We start from the raw sequence: 25,533 nt of genomic DNA, 5'->3' as shown, positions 1-25,533 counted from the left end.
GCTAGGTAAAGTATATACTTAAGGATCAAATCATCTGACACTGAAATGCAGTCACCTCTGAGTTGTAAAGTATCTGGTATTTAAGAGCATACTGCAATACTACATAACTCAGGGCAGGAAGAAAGAATACTATTTTAAATATCTGAAACCCTAGGGAGAATAGGCAGAATTTAATTACCTGAGCTGGTATTTTGTCCAGGATACCACACTAATATGCCATATCGTACAAAAAGCCCCATCCAGGTATATTGACCACAAGTAGTCTGGACCTCTGCTTCTCTTCCCATCCAAAAGCAGCTTCTTCAGCAGCACAGTCCCCATCATCACCACAATGGGACCTTGGTTTAGGGTGAACTCAGCCAATAGAGTGCCACCTACTGAATTACCATCCAACACTAGTTCCTGTCACAACACTCCAAATGATCCTCAGAGTCCCCTCATCCAAATACTGATCTACCCTGCTACTCTTGTGAGATTTTATGAGTTTATAGTGAAGGTGGAATGGTTTCAGGTAATTAGATAGGGTCTGATTTGTTCTTTTATCCTGAAAGATCCAAGAATCAGTCAATTCTTCATGCAGTCACAATGGGTGACTATGAGAGGTGGCAGAGAAAACACTTTGGGGCTCTGGAGAGGACCTAACATACCAGGAGAGGCGTGAATGTAAGAGTGGTGTGGCAGGAGGAGAAACTGGGGATACTGCCCTTTAAAATAACTATGTGAAGAGAGATCTCAGGTCTCTTATTTTCTACAGCTATAGCGCTCAGATGAGTCATAGGTGAAACATTTCAGTCTTTCTATAGGAAAGGATGACCAATGCTGGCTGATCAATGGACCAGAATTGAAGCAGGCCTGGGAGAAGGCTGCTCACTTGTCCTACGCATGAAACAGATGGCTGCAACTGTAGACACTAGAATTGCGCAGTAATGTGAAAGGACAGTGATCCACATAGCGATGGCGGATGACCCTACAGATCATGTGTGGATTGGCTCTAATTTGGGGTGACTGAGTAGCCGCTCTTTGAGAGAACAAGGATTAGCTTCAAAAGTAAGTAAATCCAACACTCCAAATGTGCTGTGCTAGAGGGACTGGGATTCTTGGATCAAGGGTTACACTGGAATTTGAAACCTTAGCAGCAGTTTAAGAGGTTTGTGTGACAAACTAGGAAGGCTGCCTTCAGCCTGGAAAAAGTTAATTAAAGATATACTGTTGAACGTCACTGAGTCCTCTGAATCAACTGGCTAGAATGTAAAGACGACAATGGACTCTGAAGTTTGGGGGAACTTTTTCCAGTGCCTGTAAATTACACATGTAAAGGTAAATATTCTGTGCAATGTCCTTAGGAATCATGCAGACAAATCTCAGCACAGTGGCTTGAATATTTGGCCCAGAGTGTACATCCTTGCATGGGTACCCCTAAAATCAGCTGGGCATATATGCCATATGCCATTACTCTGGTACCACTCCACCGAAGTTAGCAGACCCATCTCTAAAAGGTTTGAGAGCATGTCCTAAGTATGTTACAGAAGTGAGGCATGCAGTGCTTTGACAGCATACAGAAAGCATTCAAGTTCTTACCGTTCAAGGATCTCCAGGTTGTCATGCAAACAAAAAGCTGCTTCTTCAGCTACTGCAGAGAACTTCTGCCTCATCTCAGCACACAAATTATATTTACTTTGAATGAAATAGCTGGCATGGGAGCTGCGGGTGAAAGCACACAAACACCATAGTTATTCGTTTCTGTGAAACAGTGCTGGGCAGCTCAGAACACAGAGCTTTGTAAAGTGATGTGAACTGAAAGCCTCAGCTCTCAGATTAAAAGTTAGGACATTCCTGGTCATAAACATGCAAATGAAGGAGTACAGAGCTGGGTTTAGAACTGAACAAGTACTAGAAAAAATAGTCTGCAAATATTCATCTGAATTCAAAAACAAATCTTTTCATCACATCTACAACGTCTTAGTGTTCACCCTTCCTGGGGTGACAAATCGAGTGCTTGAGATTAACTAGCAGGAATATTCACAAACCACGAATTGCTAGCTTGAATTCTGAAATATTCATGGGCAGCAAATTTCTAGTTGCAGATTCATTTGAAAAATTCATAATTTGCACTGTGCTGGTTAGTTATAGAAATCATCCAAAACAGGGAACTGAAGCAAAACTACATGAAATATAAATAAAGAGCAGACTGCAAATTGCAAATAATACTAGACACTGTGAAGAGGACAGGCAGCCTCTTTGCTAATAAATGGTTATGATCTCACACTCTTTCATATAATCTGCAACTGGTAAGATTTAACTAGGCTTTTTTTGCCCAGTAGTGGAATTAAACACAGAAGGGTAAGTAGTTAAGGCAAAATCCATAGATTTGGCTTCACAACTCACATTAATGTACATGGGAATCGTATAACAAAATCCACATGGTATTGCATGGAAACCAAGCAGTTTGTGTGTCAGATAGTACATATACTCTAGCAGGGTTTTGCTTACAGTTTTGCTTTCCACATGAATGCCCCTCAGGAGCATTGCATCCAGCATGCTACCTACCTTTTAGGCCTCTTTATGTGCTTTGTGCTCTCCTCCTCCTTAAAGGTTGCTGTGGTTGTTTTGTCCTCCCTCAGAGTCACAGATAGTGAACTGCAAGAAAAAACAAATCATAGAATATCAGGGTTGGAAGGGACCTCAGGAGGTCATCTAGTCCAAGCCCCTGCTCAAATCAGGACCAATCCCCAACTAAATCATCCCAGCCAGGGCTTTGTCAAGCCTGACCTTAAAAACCTCTAAGGAAGGAGATTCCACCACCTCCCTAGGTAACCCATTCCAGTGCTTCACCACCCTCCTAGTGAAAAAGTTTTTCCTAATATCCAACCTAAACCTCCCCTACTGCAACTTGAGACCATTACTCCTTGTTCTGTCATCAGGTACCACTGAGAACAGTCTAGATCCATCCTCTTTGGAACCCCCTTTCAGGTAGTTGAAAGCAGCTATCAAATCCCCCCTCATTCTTCTCTTCTGCAGACTAAACAATCCCAGTTCCCTCAGCCTCTCCTCACAAGTCATGTGCTCCAGCCCCCTAATCATTTTTGCTGACCTCCGCTGGACTCTTTCCAATTTTTCCACATCCTTCTTGTAATGTGGGGCCCAAAACTGGACACAGTACTCCAGATGAGGCCTCATCAATGTCAAATAGAGGGGAATGATCACGTCCCTCGATCTGCTGGCAATGCCCCTACTTATACAGCCCAAAATGCTGTTAGCCTTCTTGGCAACAAGAGCACACTGTTGACTCATATCCAGCTTCTCGTCCACTGTGACCCCTAGGTCCTTTTCTGCAAACTGCTTCCTAGCCATTCGGTCCCTAGTCTGTAACAGTGCATGGGATACTTCCGTCTTAAGTGCAGGACTCTGCACTTGTCCTTGTTGAACCTCATCACATTTCTTTTGGCCCAATCCTCTAATTTGTCTAGGTCCCTCTGTATTCTATCCCTACCCTCCAGTGTATCTACCACTCCTCCCAGTTTAGTGTCATCTGCAAACTTGCTGAGAGTGCAGTCCATGCCATCCTCCAGATCATTAATGAAGATGTTGAACAAAACTGGCCCCAGGACCGACCCCTGGGGCACTCCACTTGAAACCGGCTGCCACCTAGACATGGAGCCGTTGATCACTACCCGTTGAGCCCGACGATCTAGCCAACTTTCTATCCACCTTATAGTCCATTCATCCATCCCATACTTCTTTAACTTAGTGGCAAGAATACTGTGGGAGACCCTATCAAAAGCTTTGCTAAAGTCAAGGAATAACACATCCACTGCTTTCCCCTCATCTACAGAGTCCGTTATCTCCTCATAGAAAGCAATTAGGTTAGTCAGGCATGATTTGCCCTTGGTGAATCCATGCTGACTGTTCCTGATCACTTTCCTCTCCTCTAAGTGCTTCAGAATTGATTCCTTGAGGTCCTGCGCCATGATTTTTCCAGGGACTGAGGTGAGGCTGACGGCTTGTAGTTCCCCGGATCCTCCTCCTTCCCTTTTTTAAAGATGGGCCCTACATTAGCCTTTTCCCAGTCATCTGGGACCTCCCCCGATTGCCATGAGTTTTCAAAGATAATGGCCAATGGCTCTGCAATCACATCCGCCAACTCCTTTAGCACCCTCGGATGCAGCGCATCCGGCCCCATGAACTTGTGCTCATCCAGTTTTTCTCAATAGTCCCAAACCACTTCTTTCTCCACAGAGGGCTGGTCACCTTCTCCCCATACTGTGCTGCCCAGCAGGAGCTGACCAGTCTGGGAGCTGACCTTGTTCGTGAAGACAAGAGGCAAAAAAATCATTGAGTACATTAGCTTTTTTCACATCCTCTGTTACTAGGTTGCCTCCCTCATTCAGTAAGGGGCCCACACTTTCCTTGACTTTCTTCTTGTTGCTAACATACCTGAAGAAACCCTTCTTGTTACTCTTAACATCTCTTGCTAGCTGCAACTCCAAGTGTGATTTGGCCTTCCTGATTTCATTCCTGCATGCCTGAGCAATATTTTTATACTCCTCCCTGGTCTTTTGTCCAATCTTCCACTTCTTGTAAGCTTCTTTTTTTGCATTTAAGGTCAGCAAGGATTTCACTGTTAAGCCAAGCTGGTCGCCTGCCATATTTACTGTTCTTTCTACACATCGGGATGTTTTTTTCCTGCAACCCCAATAAGGATTCTTTAAAATACAGCCAGCTCTCCTGGACTCCTTTCCCCTCATGTTATTCTCCCAGGGGATCCTGCCCATCAGTTCCCTGAGGGAGTCAAAGTCTGCTTTTCTGAAGTCCACGGTCCGTATTCTGCTGCTCTCCTTTCTTCCTTGTGTCAGGATCCTGAACTCGACCATCTCATGGTCACTGTCTCCCAGGTTCCCATCCACTTTTGCTTCCCCTACTAATTCTTCCCGGTTTGTGAGCAGCAGGTCTAGAAGAGCTCTGCCAGTAGTTGGTTCCTCCAGCACTTGCACCAGGAAATTGTCCCCTACACTTTCCAAAAACTTCCTGGATTGTCTGTGCACCGCTGTATTGCTCTCCCAGCAGATATCAGGGTGATTAAAGTCTCCCATGAGAACCAGGGCCTGCGATCTAGTAACTTCTGCTAGTTGCCGGAAGAAAGCCTCGTCCACCTCATCCCCCTGGTCTGGTGGGCTATAGCAGACTCCCACCACAACATCACCCTTGTTGCTCACACTTCTAAACTTAATCCAGAGACTCTCAGGTTTTTCTGCAGTTTCATACCGGAGCTCTGAACAGTCATACTCCTCTCTTACATACAATGCAACTCCCCCACCTTTTCTGCCCTGCCTGTCCTTCCTGAACAGTTTATATCCATCCATGACGGTACTCCAGTCATGTGAGTTATCCCACCGAGTCTCTGTTATTCCAAATCCCTTAAGATAGTACAGTATGCCTTGCAAACCCAGACATCACCGGGGTAGACAATTTCCGAGATAAACAGCTATGATTTCAAGCAAGATAAATCTGGTTGACAACGGAAAATTCATTTTCAAGGTCAACATCAAAATTTAGGTGCACAACTCTCAGTGATGTTAGTAGGAAACCCAAGGCAAATCCCCATGCACTGTATTGAAAACATAATACAAAATATACAGCAAATCAGTAACAGTCAGAAAGCATTATTATAACACCATACTCTTATAACAATAAGATGCTATCTGTCATGTGCATGCCATATGCTTTCCACATGTGAAGCTGATAGCATGGAGCATACTACATGCCACATGTTTAGATTCTGTAATGACGCCTACCTTTTAGGCCTCTGGTCCAGTGATGTTAAGCTCTCTTGGTACTTGGATGTTGTGTTTACTCTGTCATCCTTCAGAGTCACCGATAGTGAACTACAAGACAAGACAAGACAAAAATGTACAAAGTATGCCTTCTCCAGCATATGAAACATCCTGCTGGCACTGATGAATTACTCCCAATATGACAGACTTATTCAGAGCCATCCAGAGATAAGATTTATACTTGATATTTCTCTCCCCTTTAACTCAGACCAAGGGAAAAAATATTGCAGTAAATGTCAGATTATAACATGTGTCTTGTGTTCTTTGAGTCTGTAGTGGGGAATCCACCACAGAACTGGGGACTGGCTACAGAAACTGGGGCAAACTGAGTCATGGAATTAGATTCAGTGGAGGGCTGGGACATCACAGGCCCTCCTCTTTCCTGGTTTAGTGGCAGCAATAGATCTCGCCAGAGGCCCAGTGGTGGTATGCTCCCCCTTGCTTTGACAGTGACAGTGGCTCCTGAAAGGTGAGGAGGAGAAGAACATGGCAGCTTGATCTCCTTTCTTCCCTGTTAGTCAATCCAAAGGGAGAGAGTTGGAAGACTGATGGCATCTTGTTCCTCCTCTCACTGACAAATTCACATTACGCGTCAGATTCCATCAGAACCTAACTCAAAAATGAGCTTGGAGATGCTGCATAGATACACACGTCCTACCTGTAACAGAAATATGGCCTAACAAGAGGTATTGAATTAATAGCTAATTAAGCCAATAGTTTAGCCTGGGTTTGAATAAGTCTCAAATAGAAGCCCCATCCTCTATTTCTTAGACGAGACACAGCGTAGTGACATAAGCAGTCGAACAGGGGCTGGCAGACAGTTACTGAAACACCCTCTGTAGTAGGGAATTCCTCCCCTTTTTACCTTCTGACAAACACACACCATTTCTGGGCTTAAGAGACCCTTAAGTGAGCACTTGCCAGTGCAATTATAATGGATAGGCCCAAATTGCCTCTAGTTCAGGCCACCACTTTCCAATTTCAGAGGTGAATTCAACACAATAATTATCATGTGTTAAGTGTGAGAAATAATTCTCAACACCACATCCTGGCCTACTGGTTTGGGGCTGGGGAAGCAGTAGAGCGGATATATCTTGATTTCAGTAAAGCTTCTGACACAGTCCCACATGACATTCTCATAAGAAAACTGGAGCAATGTGATCTAGATGAAATTACTATCAGGTGGGTGTACAACTTGCTGAAAGACCGTACTCAAGGAGTAATTACTAGCAGTTCACTGCCTGACTGGGAGGGCATTTCCAGTGGGATCCCACAGGGATCAGTCCTGGTTCTGGTAATAGTCAATATTTTCATTAATAACTTGGATAATGGAGTGCAGATGACATCAAGCTGGGAGCGGTTGCAAGCACTTTTGGAGGACAAGGTTAGAATTCAAAAGGACCTTGACAAATTGGAAACTGGTCTGAATTCAACAAGATAAATTTTAATAAGAGAAAAGCACTACACTCAGGAAGGAAAAATCAGATGCACAACTACAAAATGGGGAATAACTGGCTAGGCTGTAGTACTTCTGGAAAGGATCTGGGGGTTGTAGCAGATCACAAATTGAATACAAGTCAACAATGTGATACAGTTGCGAAAAAGGCTGGTATCATTCTGGGTTGTATTAACAGGAGTGTCGTATATAAGACACGGAAGGTAACTGTCCTGTTCTACTTGGTACTGGTGAGGCCTCAGCTGGAGTACTTTCTCCAATTGTGAGTGCTGCACTTTTGGAAAGATGTGGAAAAATTGGAGATACTTCAGAGAAGAGCAACAAAAATGAAAAAAGATTTAGAAAACCTGATCTACGGAGGAAAGGTTAAATAAAAATGTTTAGGTTTGAGAAAAGAAGACTGAGGGGGGACCTGATAACAGTCTTCAAATATGTTGAGGGCTGTTAGAAAGAGGATTGTTCTGCACGCCCACTGATGGTAGGAGAAACAGTAATGGGCTTAATCTGCAGGAAGGAGGATTTAAATTAGATATTTGGAAAAAAACTTTCTAACTTCAGGTGTAGTTAAGTTCTGGAATAGGATTCCAAGGGAGGTTGTGAAATACCCATCACTGGAGGTTTGAAAGAACAGTTTGGACAAACACCTATCAGGATGGTCTAGTTTTACTTGATGACTTCTCAAGGTCCCTTCCAGCCCTACATTTCAATAATTCTATATACCAGAATAATTGAGAGCGGATCAGTGCTGTTCCATGTACCATTCTTGCCCCATAAGGTCTCCGTGTCACATTCCCAATGCTGGCAAATTGTGGGAGACATCCTCAGACAATAAATGGGTCTTACTCCACACAGTTTTAGCTGGCCTGAAAGTGGAGAGGTTAAACCATGTTTCATCTTGATTACCAGTGAATATAAATGCACAAAGGTACGTTTTTAGCCACAGCTGCCTGGCTCCTATTAATATTAGTGTGAGCCCTAAAGCAAAATTCCAATATTGAAAATGCACAACTCTAGTAATTGGGGATGCATAATACAGCTTCTCCAATCCCCCGTCTCTTACAGCAGACCAAGCTGGGTGTAATTCATGCATGTGACTTTATGAGCTGTTTTCCACTTGTGAAGATGACTGCATATCTCATTCTACATCACACGATTACTCTTTTTTAACGTTCCTACCTTTTAGGTCTATGTCCCGGTATGCTCTCCTGGTCCTTAAAGGCTGCTAGGCTTGTTCTCTCAGTCCTTTGATATACTGGTGGTGAACTGCAAGGCAAGACAACGTCCTTGAAACTGTTCAGAATATACCTTCTCCAGCGCATGAGCGTTGGTGCTGGAGCTGATTGTCAATCTTGAGAGAAGAGACATGGCTTCTTGCAGAGCTTAGGGGTTTTATAACCCAAAGATGTGTGGGTCAGATCTTCAGATAGCTTGATTTGATGTAGCTCTGCTGACTTCAATGGAGCTATCCCAAGTTATACCAGCTGAGGATCTGGCCCATATGTATTTACAAACAGTACTAGACAGAAAAACACTTGAAAATTAATAAGGAGACATAATCCATACACCCATAGCAGCCAGGAAATTCACAGATTCCAGTTCTGAGTTGCAGAAATCACAGCACCTGTAACAGCCTTGTCAAGACTAGGTCCTTCTCACTGAGTCTCACAACTATTACTGGTAGCATTCGGACAAAGTTTAAATGTGGTTTATGCTGTTGTCCCTCTCTTTTTACTTGTTTGTCTTTTGCAGACCAAAGTTCTGCCACTGACTTCAGTGACATTGCATGCCTATAAGTGACAGCAATATTAGGCTCTCTTTTTTGGAAAATGTTCAGTTTGATGTTCTTTGCAGTGACCCTAAGCCTTCAATACCACGATGAGAATGAATAAAATGGATCTGCACTAACTGTTTACTCTAGTGAAAATTTCTAAAAGCCAGGGATAATTACAGAGTGCATTTGACAGAAGTTCCACTGGAAATTTTATGGGGAGCATGTGGAACATGCAGTGGTAGCAGCATAAACAATTCTATAGACATGGAGAAGAAAATGGCCTCTTTCTCTCTAGAGTTGCTGTAGATGATTTATACAGGCATTGTATGAAATGGTTTCTTGTAAGTGAAGGATTCACTGAGTGTCCACCTGGAAAATAAACATTTATTGTGCACAGGCAAATGGGCCATTCTGTCACCTATACAGAGAAATGTCAATGGCCTCTAAATTCACTGAATATTGAATTTCATCAGCAACTATCCTGAAAAAAAAAAATAGCACAGTGTAAGCGCTATTGTAGTAAACTGCCTCTCTTAGGTCTGTAGAATCCAATCATGTAGCATACCTGGGCAGTCTGGTCTTCTTAACAATATCTTCTGAACTGAAATTCTTTGCCACATCTTCGTATATGGTCTGGAGTAATTTCTGTAGGTCTGATAAAAAAACCAAACACATTTATAAAAATGGGCCCACTGGACCTTCCACTGCTCCTTCTCTTTACAAGGGAATGCTGCACACACCGGCCTCATGTTTTGATTCTGGTTAGCGATTTTGGTTGCCCAATTTAAGACACCTTAGAAGGACCTGCCTTTCAGAGGGAGGAGATTCAGCACTTCCTTTCAGATGTCTCAAGTTGGGCACTCGGAAATTGAAATATACCAAACCACTATTCACGACTGGAAATGGGGATCCCTGTTCTTTGGCTCCGAAATAGATAACAAATGAGAAGTTCGCTAACTTCTTTAATGTTTATCCAAAATTATTATGCAGGAATTAGAAAAGTAGGCAACTTTTAACAAACTGTACCCAAGGCCCACTTCAAAATTCCTATGCTCATGCTATTAGCATTCTTAGGTCATATTTGTAAACATCACAACTTAATCTAGTGTGTCACTACATCCTTCTTTAAAATGAACTATGGAATTTAACATCTGACGAGAGATATATCCTTACCATGATGCATTTAAAGCTGATAATTTATCCTCAACAAGTCCTTACTTGGTCAGACCTGCCTGTCCATCCTTTTTCTTTCTTTCTTTCTACTTTCATTGTGTTATCACCTTCTCTCCATTGTGACTGTGTGCTCTCATGCTTTCCCATACCTTGAATAGCCCTTCTCCCCCTAAGTGCCAGATGAACTCACTGTTCTTCAAATTCCTCCTCAAAACTCACTTCTTCTGAGGACCTTTCCACCACTAATCCACTGCTGCTTTGATGCCCAACTACTAAACAAAGCAAACAGCCCATCACAAGAAATACAATAAGATAATCAATACAGTGTTCTGCCCAGAGCCCTATTCCCTCTCCCTAGACACCAGCCACCAGCGTCTGTTATTAGTCATTGTATTATCTATCTAATTTTGAGCTGATCCTGCAAGGTATTGAACATATCCTAGGAGATGTTAAGTGAGCTCCACTGGAAATGAGTGCTTCGCTCCTTGTAGGAGGGAATCAGCATCTTGAAGTTAAAGTCAATTTACTATATGTTCCTCAATGTAGGGACCTTTCCTTAAACCACAGTAAAGCACTATGCACAAACAAGCAAGGTGGTAATATAAATGACAACTGCTACTAAATAATAAATACCTATTCAAATATTGCAGAGGAGGTTACAGAACACACACAGACTTAATCTGTTGTCAAACAAACCCTGATTGGCCAAAACTTTAAGAAACTGGCTCCTATAGTTAGGGTGTTATGTCCATATTTAAGCATCTAAATAAGTGGTCTGATTTTAAAGAGTGCTAAGCACCCAGGCAGAAGGTCCTGAGGTCTAATTCTGATTCGTTCTAACAGGGACTCTCACTATGACCTTGCACAAATCTTAAGGCACGTGTACATGGCAAAAAAAAGGTAGCAAGTCTCAGAGCCCAGGTCTACAGACTCAGGCTTGTGGTAGGACTCTAAAAATAGCTGTTTAGAGGTTTGGGCTCAAGATGGAGCTCAGGTTGTAAAACCCATCTCTTCTCTGGCTTCAGAGCCTGAGCCCTTGCAGTATGTCCACACTGAAATCAGGGGAGGGAGGGTGATAACAGCACATATGTAGGCACATCCAATCTAGCTTTAGCCTGAGTATCAATAGCAGTGAAGCCATGGCAACATGGACTTCAGTGCAAGCTGTACAAGCCTGCCCAGGTTCCTAGCTACATACTCGTGTTCCTAGCCTGCACTGAAGCCCGTGTGCTGTGGCTTCACTGCTATTGGTACCTGAGCCTAGCTAGATTAAAGCTAGCTCAGGTATGTGGAGACATGCTGCAATCTGCCCTCTGACTGTAGTGTAGACATACCCTTGGGGTCTGATCCTGCCAAGCTGAGCACCCAATGGGAATGGAGGGCAATGCACATCTGCTAGGATGTGCTCACCATTTTGTGGGATTGGACCCTCAGTTCCTCTGAGGAATAGGGATAATAATACCTGTACTTAGCATGTATATCTTCAAAGCGCTCTATAAATATTAATCCTCACAGCGCTGCTGTGAATTAGCTAAGCACTAACTAGAAAAGAGAAAGCTGCAAAGAGGGTTGGCCTTGTGATGGGGATGCTGGCTTGTGACTCAGGAGATTTGGGTTGGGACCTCTGCTCTGCCACCAACTCTGTGTCTGAGCCGGGAAAAGCTGCTGAAATGCTGCGCCCCCGTTGCACATCTGTGAAATGGAGTTAATGACATTCACGTACTTCACAGGGTCCTAATGAGGATAAATCCATTTATGTATGTGAGAGGCTCAGCTACTACAGTGATGGACACCAGAGGAAAGCCTACAATTAAAGTGCAAGCTTTATAACGAAGATCCCTTGTGCAAATATGTATAACTTTTCTTTGGAATTTATATCTTTCTAAGACTGGGAATTGCACCACTAAATTGTTGGTTAAAGAAGCAGAAGCAATCCTGTTAGCATTTAATTTCTCAGATACAGTCCTACATATTTTTTTCAATCAATATGAAGTAAACGCCTGGCATTTCAAATGATTTGCACAAATAATGCATTATGCAGTAACCATGAAAAATTAGGATTACATTTAGCGCTGTGTGATTCAAAACAGGGATGATACAGTTGGTATACATTAAAAGAAGTTTTTAGATGTGGCAAAGAAAGCAAGCTTGAAACGCTAATCTACTTTGTAAAACCTTTAACAAATCAGAGGGAGCCTGTATGAGAAATTAGACAACCTCAGAACTGACCTGCCTGTTACACCACAGCTGTGAGGATGGCAGCTTCCACGTCTGACTTGTCAACATGATGTGACTTACAGAACCTTTGGACAAGTGTAGTTCCTCACCCAGTCAGTGATGTTGGAAATCAAACTTGTGGAAGCAGGTTCGATACAGTAGCAGTCACAAAACAATACAAACTAAATTATAGCCAGGTAAATGGCTCCACATTAAATTACAGACTGAATCCTGAAGCAAAATAAAAACCCTCTGCAAGAATCATGTTCACATTTATCTGCAGATTAGTAGCCCAATGCAATACATTTCTCACATGTTTTCCAATAAACATGTGTCATCTCAATGGTACTTCTGTGTGAGTTATAGGGAGCCTCATGGGCTGTTTGAGCAATAAGCTACAGGGGCAGTTGAGCTGTTCTAATCCAGTTCCTGTTCTGGCTCCGAGGCATCCTTGTGTTTAACATGATTCTATGGCTACAGAATTTACCTCAGAATCCATCCACTGCTGTAGTGTTGTCCTGCAGAAAGTGAGTTTTTATTTTTTTTTTTAAATTTCTAGCTGTTATAAATATGAAGAATACCTTCGGTTCACATTTTGGAAGTGACCCGAAAGTTGTCATTTTGAGCATGCAAACAGACCACCGGAAACAATAACTCGGAGGCGTCAACCATTCCCATTCATCTCAGTGGAACGTTAACTCAGAAGCCTAATGATGACAGTGTAAATATCAGTTTGTGTGATAATTTTAGCAGAAAAATGAAGCTAGTATCTGCGGTAAATATTGGAGCAGCGATCATTCGAGTGGCTGGGTGCTGTTGAGGGTTACTAAACTCTAGAACGGGGTTGGCAACCTTTCAGAAGTGGTGTGCCGAGTCTTCATTTATTCACTCTAATGTAAGGTTTCGCGTGCCAGGAATACATTTTAACGTTTTTAGAAGGTCTCCTTCTATAAGTCTAGAATATATAACTAAACTATTGTTGTATGTAAAGTAAATAAGGTTTTTAAAATGTTTAAGAAACTTCATTTCAAATTAAATTAAAATGCAGAGCTCCCCGGATTGGTGGCCAGGACCCGGGCAGTGTGAGTGCCACTGAAAATCAGCTCGCATGCTGCAGGTTCCCTACCCTTGGTCTAGAAGATTAAAGTCCCCAGAATCTTCCTATCATCTCCACTGTTGGTCATAAGAGAGAGGGAAAGTAAAGATGCAGCTCTTCCTCATTGTCAAAAGCCTCAATTGCGTCCTGAGTGTGAAAAACCAACGCTTGCTCTCATACCTTCCCTGGTGTAAAAAGTCTACGTCCTGCCCCTAGGAGCAGAAAGTAAACTGAGTGCAATGTCAGAATCATTAACACCAAGAACAGTCAGGATTGCATTATTCATCTGCAGAGCTCACTTGGTAAAAAACAAAATCATTTAAAAAATGTCTTAAAGCTGATGCAGAATTTCCTTTTTGCCTCTGAACACAATACCTGAATGATGCAGAGGTTAGCATTATTTTGGCCCAGAGTACACCGGGCATTGCCTATACTTCACTAAACAGCGTGTTCAATTTATTTTGCTTCCTCTAAGAAGCAGTGTGGTCCAGTGGGCAGAGTTCTGGCCTTGGAGTCAGGGCACCTGGGTTCTAGTCTCATTTCTGCCACTGACCTGTTGGGAAAGTCACTTCATCACTCAGCCTTTGTCTGCCTTATTTTGTAAGCTCTTTGGGGTATGGACTGTCTCATATTTTGTGTTTGTACTGCACCACGCACAATAGGGCCTCTAGATGCCACAGTAATACAAATAAATGCTATTAATACATGAGTAATGTGTACATTAGTAAACAGTCCCAAATTAAAAAAATATCTATGTAGTTCCACTGCCCCATATGGAATTACAGTGGGTCAGCTGGTTGTTACAGAAGTTGTTCTACTTTTGTGAGACATCTTCTATTGAAAACTGCCGAGTTGTGGATTGTATGCCATCTGAATAACTTGATGGGTTGAACAATGGCAAATCCATAGCAATTCGTTCACAATGGTTTCAAATTGTTTCATCATAGTGAGGGCTACTGAAAAGAAATTGTACCATGATCTTCTGAGCCACAGTCCCTTCTCCTGCTCACTTTAGGCAAAGTACTTTTTTCCTTATAACACAGCTGAGAGGATTAATCTTTTGAAGCTGTGAATCAGGTTTTCTTGATATATTAGAACTTAGTAATGGGATGTCCAAACCTACTGGCACATAAAGTTGACCTCAACTGAGAACTGGACATGATGATCTAGCAAATCAAACCCAATTCCTCCAATAATATTAATTAAAATGAAGCAGCAGGATGAATATGTAGATTAATAAAACAAACTGAATTACTGGTAAATAGTTTTCTCCTACAGTATATCAGCACAAAAAAAGCACCTGGATAGACAGTGCATACGGCACATCAATGGACTTAAGCAGGAGTTAAACTTACCTTATAATGCAGCTCACAGCATGCTATGGCTGAAGGCTGCACCGATACAGACAAATAAAATTTGTATTATCATATAAAACTGCAAAGTAGTTTTGATGATTTTCCAGGAAGATGCTTCAGTCCTCTCTGCCCATCTGGCAACATTGCTCGAGTGAAATGACACCTCACTGACCCACCTGCTGGTACATGAAGCCAATGCAGTCCTTTATCCATAAAGGTATTTTAGAATAGATTACCTCTGTCTTTAAAGCAGACAGGAAAGATGAAAAGGACATTCCACTTTGTGAAGCCCTTTGCACAAGCCAGATAAAATGTGAGGATTTGCTTCATGTCCAGCGATTGTAGTGCTCATTGCAAATAAGAAACCTGGTAATGGGAAAAGCATTATGTGCTGATTTATATAACAATACCATGCACTTTTGTAGTGCCATCTGTCCGAGGATGCCAAAACACTTTACAAACGTTAATTAAATAAGCCTCTTAATACTCGCCTGAGATTGTGCTTTGTTGCCCCCATTTTGCAGATAGAGAGAAGGAACAATGGAGAGGTTAAGTGACCTGCTCAAAGTCATACAACCTACTACCGCCAGAAGTATCTTTAAGATAAAGATCTTCTTGGCAACAGTTGAAGCAAATACATTTGTTACTGTGCAGTCAAGTAAAGGCAACTTACAGTGGGAAACAGGCTCTTCATCCTCTCTGGTTTGTTTGCTCTGTACTGACTCACTGTCTTCACATTCCCTGGTGACATCAATGGGAGCTGTATTCACATTGGTATTGTCTTCAGAGCTGGGGACTAGGGAACTTATGCTGCCCAGAGGAGTTCGACTATAGGGAGATGACAGACCACTGAGCCGAGAGACGCTTATGATAGATGTTTTCTTGTTTGTCTTCCTGCTAAGCTGACTACGTGGTGCTTTCTGGCAGGATTTCTTACCCAGAAGGAAAATAAAGGAGGGGAATTTTTATAACAACGTTTGACAGGGATGGTGCACTGTATTTCCATATCTAATGTCAATACTGGATTCCTCTGGGCTTTTTTGCGCCCCGCAGATTTTCTGCAGCGAATTCAACAGGTTGGCTAAACTGCTAAATTGGGAGTCTCTTTCATTTTGGGTTGTTCTCTGCATCTTTCTCTGGCTCTGGCATTAGTGCCAAGTGGACCAGTATACTTTGCAAACAAGTGGCATTGCAGATTCATAGAGGTTTGCTAATAAAGAAATCCTCAACTTTTTCCAGGGAGAAAAAGGTCACAGCTGTAGAGATAAGTGTTCAAGCCTCCACCTCTCCCACACCCTGGAAATCAATTTCCTGTGTCAGAAATATGAAACCTCAACAGACTGAAATCTGCACGCTTGATAATCAAAACAGAATGTATCACATTGCAAATACCCTGGAGGAATCCATATCTCAATAGAAGATTTCATATCAAATATGAAAACCTACATTTAAATAATGGCAATGTAAATGACAACAGAAAAACTTGTCTAATTTAGGCTGCAAGAAAAAAAAGCCGCAGCAACATGAGAGCAGAAGGGAATGTCAACATCAGCATTCACTTTGGATTCCTTGATTCTTGTTGATTTGGGCCCTAACCTAATCCCACATGGGAATCTGGAAAACATCCTATTTAGAAACAGTTCTGTGAATATTGTAAGATTTGCTGATTCCCCTCTCTCCTCTCTTTTTTATTATTACAAAGGATATTTGCCAGGGGGTGTTGTAAAGCCCCAAAATATAACAGGGTTCAAAAAAGCACTAGATCAGTTCATGGAGGACCCCACGCTCCGAGTGTCCCTACTCTATGATGGCCAGAAGTTGGGAATGGACAACAGAGGATGGATCACTCGAGGATTGCCTGTTCTGTTCACTCACTGTGAAGCATCTGGCATTGGCCACTGTTGGAAGACAGGATACTGGGCTAGAAGAACCATTGGTCTGGCCGACTATGGCTGTTCTTATGATGTCTTTTTAGAAGTTCAGCAACTCTTGCTACTGATTCCTGAAGCAAAGTCATAAACATATGTCTCCTGGTCTAACCCCTGGGCACTATACTTCCTTTGTTTTCATGCAAACACCTTTAGTAGTAATAGTAGTGGTAGTAATAGTAAATAAATAAATGAATAATAAAGAGGGAGAGAGAGCACCCGTCACCTCTTCAGAAACACAGACTATCTCAGCAGAAGCGCATCAAAATTCTCCACAACATTTTCTGTAGTACACCTGATGTTGCCTTCAATAATGTCACTTCTCCTCAGTTAAAGATTTAAATTTTCGATAATCTTAAAAAGCCTTTCATCTGAATGGCCTCGTTTTCTCCTCCCTTTCCTTTTCTCTAGATGCCATACTTGATTTTGGTTTCTTGTACTGCCCTCAGCACTTGGGCTTTGTTTTCCAATTTACATTTTTACCTTTTAATTATGTTAAAAAACCCAATGTAACCGTTGGAGTTTGTCAGGATGGGGCCCTTAAAAAGCTAGCGAGCAAACTGGAACTGGATTCTGCTAACCTGCATCATTCTTCCTCACATGGCTGACAGTCGCCTGCTTGTATGAGTAAGATCTACTCATCTGAATATGGGCAAGTAGGATTGCGGCCCCAATTAATTAACAAAGGGGCAAGACGCCAATATTTTCAGGGACTCTCATATTTTTTCGTAGTACATTTCCTTCCAGCAACATCACTAGTTACTATTCAGCCAAGCCACAGCTACACTCCTGCATCTGGCTAACGATTGCTCTTTCTGTAATCCGTCTTCAAACATTTTTTATCAGAACCAAGAGAGCCACGTGTCTTGCAGTCACAAGTTTCAAAGCAGAAAGATCAAATCAGGGAGTCACATGAGGGAACAAAACAGAGAAAACAAATATTTTGAAAGTTGGACTAGCTCGTAAAGTATAAATTAGCAATGAAGTTACCTTTGTATCCATGATAAAGTGCTCCCATCTATACCTTGCTGCCTTGTCCTTATTGATTTTTTTAAATGTACTTTTACTGCCACCAGGGTCCCTAAGTGAAAAACAATTTAATGAGTTTTCCATTTCCAGAATCTTGCTTTTATTACAACAAGTTCTTTTTAGAAATGCAATAAATAGAGAATAAATGATGGCCAATCTCTGCTTTGACATTTATCTTCACTTGTAAGGAGAGGGATAACTTACTAGTGTTATAGCAGCGAGTGAATTATAGTCACAGGTGAAGAGAACTGTTCAGAAAGCTTAGCCATTATGTATTACAAACCTACCACACATGCATTAGGCCAAATTCTGCTCTCAGTTATTTCTGTGCATTCCCATTTCCAGAGAGTGTAAGACACTGAAGAATTTGGTCTGGGTGGTGTAGCTGCATGGATGTAACTGACAGCAGATTTGGCCTATTACAGATGGAGCTCGGAGTGCTGATTCTAGTTGAAAATGCCTGATCTTTTCATTATAAAGACCATGTTTTCAGTTGCTTATAACTTCTATCAATTTGGGCTGAGATTTGCCATGCCAAGTGCCTGCCTCAGACTGAATTTTGTTTTTAAAGTTTCATTTCAAAGACTTCAGCCATTTCCAAGAACAAGCTTAGGGAAGCTGCATTCTGTTTTGACCATGTTAAAAAATTCTTCCAGCTGTTTCATTGAAAAGTTCGACTCTCTCCATTCTTTGGAGCAAGGTATTGAAATTTGGCAGGGGGAGGTGCCCTGGCACCAGGGATGTGCCTTTTGCTGTCTGCCTGACAATTCTCCCAAATTTGGTCAAGTTATAAGACTTTGAAAAAGATCACAGTTCACATGTGCTTATTAGAGACTCATTAGTGTGGCAGCTAAATACACTGAAGAATCTGCCTGCTGCACCGATCACGGGTTAGATTGGGGCTGTAACGGCTGAGCAAGACTTTTCCTGTAACTGCTCTCCTAGGGGTGCTGTGGTGTGGGGCACCAGAACTGAGAGCACAGGACCTGTCTCTTCTGTGCTCTCAATGCTCCCTGTACTGGCACCCAGGTTGTACGGAAGAGATAGAGGAAGTCGTCTGACTTGAATGCAGAGGGGAGAGGGAAGAGGCAGAGGATGGGGATGAAGGGGTAGGGTAGGAGCAGAGGGGAAGGGGGGCCGGAGCAGTTGAGGAGTGTATAGGAGCAGAAGGAGACAGAGAGAGGCTTGGGGTGAGACTGGGGTCAGAAGAGTGCAAACATCAGTAGAGCACATTCCCCTACTAAGCCTGGAATTGAACCCAAAAGTCCCGAGTCTAAATTTCTCTGCTGTGAGCAAATATTTGTGAAACCCACTGGCACAGCGTGTGTCTCATCCCTCGCTAGTGCCTGGTCCACATACGTAGCGGGGGCAAACATTTCACACACAATACACAATGGACTAAGTTTTCATCTCCAGTCCACCTGGTGAATTCTCTCCAAGACTATTCTGCTCTCTCTGTTGTATACAGGCAAAGCTTCTATCTGTGTCAATTGGATTTCTGGGCATATAGGGAGAGAAACCAGAACAGCCTTGAAGAACTCTGCCCTGAGGATCAGAGAAAAGAATTTCATTCATTGCTGTATGGTTCCATCTGATGTCTGGATATACAATTAAGAAAACTTCCTGAATACTTTAAATATGTTATTTCAATATTACTATGTCTATTGGCTGAAAATGTTGAAAAATTAAAAACAGTATTTACTACTAATTACACAAGTGAAACAGCTATAGTACAAAATGTTCTGAAGTAACTTATCTTTTAAAACAGCCCAGGGCCATATCTAAGCGATGAAATAAAAATAGCTAGCAAATATCACTTGATACAGGCTCTGTACTGCAATCACTCTGGAGAGAAAATTCCAGTTGATCTCACTGGGCAAGCCATGCAAGGCAGGCTGCAGAATCAGGACCTTAGTAGATACATTTAACTTGCATAATTTTTTAAAACCAAATTTGGCTTCAAAAGCTCAAGATCCTTTCTGCTAGTGCTACAACATATACTAACAGAGGGCCATGCTATGCTGCTGGTTTGTCCACAGAACTTACTGATTCCACAGGGGAGTTCTGTGCACAAGTTGCTAACACAATATGGCCCAGAATTAGTAATCACATGTAACTTGAATAATTTTTATTTAAAAGCAAAGGGAGAGGAAAACCAACAATGTTTGCAAGAGAAAAAAAACAACAACAACTCATCCCATCAAAGAATATTATGCAGCGTGCATGTACTTTGGATTCCAGCAGGTTAACACAGGTTTTAAGGAACAGTTGGGTTCGAGAGTCAAAGCCTCCAAGAGCCAGTGTAGAGCACAAAGCTGTCGAAAGAGGGGTTCACTGTGAAAATGAAGAAAAAACAAACAAGTGCTGTACTGCAAAGGTGACAGAAGGAACAGTTTGATCATTACATTCAGGGGATACCCTGGCAAACAGTCAGGAACTAAATGACTGACAACAATAATCTTGGGGATAAACACAGAATAGGTTAACAGCATATCTTGGATCAAGCCTCCTGTAAACAACTTCATGTCAGTTACCCAGCACACCCTGGGTGATTTTTCCACATCTGTTGGCGGGAAAGGGTAAATTATACAGTTGTGTTTTGTGAAGGCAGTATCTAACACAGATCCACATTCCTAGGTTTTTGTGCCTTTCTATGTACTCAGTCAGGAATCCTTATTCAGGGATTCTAGACACCGTTTGCACTTGCTTGAGTGAGAACAAGGCGTAATCCTAGAGTGCATGTACATATTGTGACTGACACAACCCCATACTATGCGGTGTACTCGTAGCTGTGTCAGTCCCACGTAAGTATGCTTTCATAGACATTGTGAATTCAAAGAAGCATACCCATACACACTTAGTACATACACATGCTCTCTCTTACATGAAACAATTTTTAGGTAGACAATCTAAACTTTTGAATTTGACCGTATTTTAAAAAAATTAACCTAATCTTGAAATCTTCACCACACAGAGTAGGGGGTTTGTAGGATCAGGGCCTGTGAGACAAATACTACTTTTGATGTGTATGCAAGACTTTCATTAAAAGTTAATGGGAGTCACTTGCATTCATCTGAGGATAGAATTTGACTCTGTTGTAGGTAAAAATGTTGTCTATTTTATGAGCCACATATTTCCAAAATTCTAGGGTTCACGGGCCATCAGGCAGACCGTGGCCTGAGGCATTAGCACTTTGGGTCTCATTTTACTTTGCATCCCTCTTATATATTGGCAAGATGGGTGCATCTTAGATTTGCCTTAGAACATACGCATGTGATGCAGGTGGCTGTGGAACCAAAAGACTGTTGTAGACAGGGATGAAAGGCTGTATGATAGTCTTCTTTTTCTTCTTTGCCTTCTTCCTCAGCAGGGGACCTTCTGTTAAAAAGAAACTAAGGGAGGGGATAAGGATAAACATTAGAAGTGGAAGATACAATGTATAGGGAACCATTGTGACTGCCTAGCCTTATTTATATTACCCACGCCCATCCTTCCTCTTCCCTTCTTTTTAAAGTAGCATTGTCTGTTCTGATCTGCCAGAACTTTGATTGCTACTACCGAACTCTGAATTAGGCATTTATAATAAATTAGTATTCTTTTGGCCATCTACGATTATAAGAATTTTCTTGACCATATTGTTGAGAAAAGAACTGTGAAACTGATTCTACCTTCCATTATGCTAGTTTTAGGCAGGTGTAGCTCCATTGACTTCAGTGGAATTACACAGCTATAAAAGCAGTGTAATGGAGTAGAGAATCGGACCCCTTACTAGCATGTTGGCTTCTGAAAAGGTTCTCTCAGTAATACTACGGGCTGAAGTTTCAAAAGTTGCCTATACATTCTGCACACAATTTTTCACGATAAATTTACTGTGTGAGCAAAAACACTAGAGATCAAACTGGCACTTGTTTGAAAATTTGGCTCTTGTATAGTTTGATGGAACTGGAGAGGAATGGAGAAGGAATCCGAGGTGACAAATGTCAATCACATTGCTTAGTATGTCACTGGAAGGCCTCCTACACAAGGTAATAAAGCACAGTCTGAGAAGCTGAGTGAAACCTTTGGTTTATGCACTGTCACTTGTTAGGAAGTTGGAGTTGCCATAAGAAATTTTATTTTCACAATTTACTCTGTAGGGCTTCTGTATCAGGGCATGACGCTGCTGGCTGGCTCTGAAATGCGAGCTGGTGGATTTGACTCTATATGCATACCTGGTGTCATTTCTAGCACAAAAATGGGGTTTCCAAAGATTGCGAGGCAATGGACTTGCCTGAAATATGAGGTAGTTCCCCCGGATGGAAATTCCTTGGGTAGATTATCATCATCCTGGGACAAGACGACACTACCTGACAGAACAAGGAGTAACGGTCTCAAGTTGCAGTGGGGGAGGTTTAGGTTGGATATTAGGAAAAACTTTTTTCACTAGGAGGGTGGTGAAGCACTGGAATGGGTTACCTAGGGAGGTGGTGGAATCTCCTTCCTTAGAGGTTTTTAAGGCCTGGCTTGACAAAGCCCTTGCTGGGATGATTTAGTTGGGGATTGGTCCTGCTTTGAGCAGGGGGTTGGACTAGATACCTCCTGAGGTCCCTTCCAACCCTGAGATTCTATGATTCTATTCTATTCTATTCTACCTCTTGTATAGTGTTCCAAGGATACACCATGAAAAATAAAACAAAAAACCTCTGTATCCCACACGGATTGTCAAAGCTTGTCTGCCTTGTTAGACTTGGGGCAGGTGAAGCAAGCTTTTAAAACTGACAGTTAATCAGACTGTGTGAAGAAGCGTGTGTGCAGCAGAGGAAGAGTTATGAAGATATGAATAAATGAGGCAGGTTTTCCGGCATTCATCACTGCATTAAATAACAGAGTGATAGTGGAACAGGACAAAAGCGAAGAACAGGAGGAGGGGAAAATATCAAGTGCATAAGGCTGTGATATCAGTTTGCTTTTTCATGGGTGCTACTTAGCAGAACACTCCAAGGACATGGCTATGCAAAAGATTATAGTGGGTCCACAATGAACAGACAACAGTGTTTATTGCAATCGGTAATGTGATAAATGTAAATCTGAAATGATACTGCCCACATCAGAATAGCTGGCAGGTAAGGTCAGAATCCTTAAAAGTATATGCAGAATTTTGAGAACAGGGTCCTCTTAGATGACTGAATACACTTCTGGAAAAAGGTTCTCTTTATGAATATGGAACAGAAATTTAGAGTGAGCCCCCTGCTGCTAATTAGAAGATGTGTGTAGTTGGAATCAAAAGAAAAAAAAAAATATGTGCTCCTGGCATTCCACTGCCATAATTTTCCTAAAGCAAAGCAACTGTGTTAGCAGATACAAAAAACATTAGCATGGCAACATTCATCTCAACATTGAGTTAAGTGACTCATATACTGCCTAGGCACCCACTGTTACACAAAATGAACGATCAGATATCTCAGTGTTCTTTAGCTAATTCAGAAATGAAGAAATGTGTGGCTATTCAGCTCTGTCTAATATGTTTGATACTACAGAAGGGATCAAGGCTGCAGTAATGGGATTTACCTCGGGCTGTCACAACTGAAGTGTCTTGCAGTCAAATGTATAGGTACAGTCTGGCTGACATCACACCTTTGGAAGCAGACTCTTTTTCACCCAAAGCAGTCAAAGTTACATTCTACATTAGACATTTATGCGGATCCAAATGAACATGGCTATGTAACCCAGAGGTTCCAGTGTGCAAAACAGCACATTTTCATGCTTTCCCAAATCAGACTTACTTTCTTCTTCTCTATGAGCCCTGAAGAAAGTCCAATTGCCAGAAGAGAAACTGTTACAACCCTTCACATTTCGGAGTTACTTATAAGTCCTGCACTCCAAACTAATAAGAGGAAGGGTGTGTCTCCTCTCTCTACTGATTTCTGGGATGGTGTGGGCAGCAGGTTTCTAATTATTCATGCATTAAAATAGTCATTAACACAATTATATGCTGCAGTGTATGTAACAACAATAACAAAGTCCCATCACTACAACAACATTTGCTGGAGACCTACAGTAAGTGACATAAAATGTAGAAGATTAAATGTTTATCATTTTTTTCCTGCACCAAGCCACTTGCTCTTTCTAAACAAAAACCAACAAAAACTAGCTATAACCATCACTATTTCACTTTTTTCAACTGAATCTGTAGATGGAAAACCAGGACAATACACACGACTGGAAAGAAGGCTAGGGTGCATCAAATCATCTAAAACATACTTACAAATGGTTTATCGGAACTAAGCTTTTATGTCAAGTACATATTTTAGGGTTCCAAAAATCTGCACGATTTCTCAAAACATACAATAACATAAATATATTTATATAGGATTTCAACTAAACTACCCCCAAGTGGGTAACTTAAGCATTACACTGGAGAAATAAAAGAAACATCCCTGCATTGACAGGGAAATAAATTAGGTGCTCTAATATGTCCTTGCTGATGTGACTTTATGACAGAACTTCTTGGGAGCTGAGAATTCCAACAATTAAATAGCTGCTATTTCCTATTTGCTAACATAGCTCTCTCTGGTCATTCCTAAATTGGAGATTGACTGTGAATTTGTTTTATATGCAAATCCCTCTATAGACAGGTACTGTAGGAATCAGGTTAATTTTAATCTTATTTACAACTTTCCAGATCTCTGTTACCATAGGACATTCAGATAAATACTGCTACAAAGTGATGAGTCTGTCACCATTTAAGACATTTGAAAAGAACATCTTTATTAGCCTCTACTGGCAAAGGAGCACAAATCTGTGTACATTAAACTACTGTAGTTGATTGTATTTATTATAGTCAGAAGCCTCACAAAATTAAATGTAAACACATCAGTCCATTGTCAACAGTCAGAGAGATGCTGAAAGAATGGTTTTGGCTGCTCATCCATAACCCATTTAAGCCAATAGACACACGCCCAGTCCCATGGTGAGAAGAGGGACTATACAAAAGGCACCTTCTTAACTCAGTGGCCCTGATTCTACCCTTCTTATATGGTTTTTATACTGGTGCATCCCCATTGGCTTCAGTGGAGCTACTCTAGCATAAAACTGATGCAATGAAGTGGAGCATTAGGCCTAAAATATCGGCTCCTGTTTGTTTTCGAGTCTCACTTGAGGGAAAAAGATTCATTTACTCCTCTTTGAACTATAAAACCAAGATAACTATGCAAGAGTGCTCGATACTGCCCTTCTTCGCATACCAGTCATAAAACTGTCCGATAAATTCTGATTGCAGAACATTCATTTCTGATTAGGTCAGAGGCAGAAAGAACAACTTAGATTTTTCCGACCACAGGCAGAGTTCATAGTGCTCACCGTTAGCAAAATCATCTTTTGATTTGTTAATGAAAAGAATCATGGAGGTAAGTAATTAAGAAAGAATGAGTTTGGAACTTCATGATGGCTTTTTATAGCCTTTTTTGCCGTTATAACTTAAAAGCTTCTGTTTTAAGGTTTGCTTGAACAATAGTGTGTTTCTCCAATGTGCAAGATAATCAAGTAATGAAAATATGCTGTACATTCAATAGCTTCAGCTGAGATTTTCATTATCTTCAGTAGAAGCTATAGTAAAATGCTGTATTTTAAGTCGTATATAAAAATCCTTATGAAAAAGGCTGATGCTAGATTTTATCTGTTGAAAAGAACCTAAGTGAT

The 25,533-nt window shown here is 41.5% G+C and overlaps 1 protein-coding gene across 2 annotated transcripts in view; it reads right to left on the bottom strand.

Moving 5' to 3' along the window:
* Window positions 1-25,533, bottom strand: part of CCDC60 (coiled-coil domain containing 60) — a 107,598-nt gene that overhangs the window by 5,649 nt on the left and 76,416 nt on the right. For both annotated transcript variants that reach the window (XM_054006931.1, XM_054006932.1), the window contains exons 5-13: window positions 21,126-21,248; window positions 20,086-20,190; window positions 17,818-17,908; window positions 15,573-15,831; window positions 9,624-9,711; window positions 8,464-8,550; window positions 5,793-5,882; window positions 2,548-2,637; window positions 1,579-1,701 (exon numbers count right to left, since the gene is read on the bottom strand). In XM_054006931.1, coding sequence (XP_053862906.1) covers window positions 1,579-1,701; window positions 2,548-2,637; window positions 5,793-5,882; window positions 8,464-8,550; window positions 9,624-9,711; window positions 15,573-15,831; window positions 17,818-17,908; window positions 20,086-20,190; window positions 21,126-21,248 — 1,056 coding nt within the window. The remainder of the gene's footprint in view (window positions 1-1,578; window positions 1,702-2,547; window positions 2,638-5,792; window positions 5,883-8,463; window positions 8,551-9,623; window positions 9,712-15,572; window positions 15,832-17,817; window positions 17,909-20,085; window positions 20,191-21,125; window positions 21,249-25,533) is intronic.

Source organism: Malaclemys terrapin, chromosome 16, assembly GCF_027887155.1.
Source record: "Malaclemys terrapin pileata isolate rMalTer1 chromosome 16, rMalTer1.hap1, whole genome shotgun sequence".
NCBI classification, from domain to species: Eukaryota; Metazoa; Chordata; order Testudines; family Emydidae; genus Malaclemys; species Malaclemys terrapin.
This window is presented reverse-complemented; position numbering and strand designations above follow the sequence as displayed.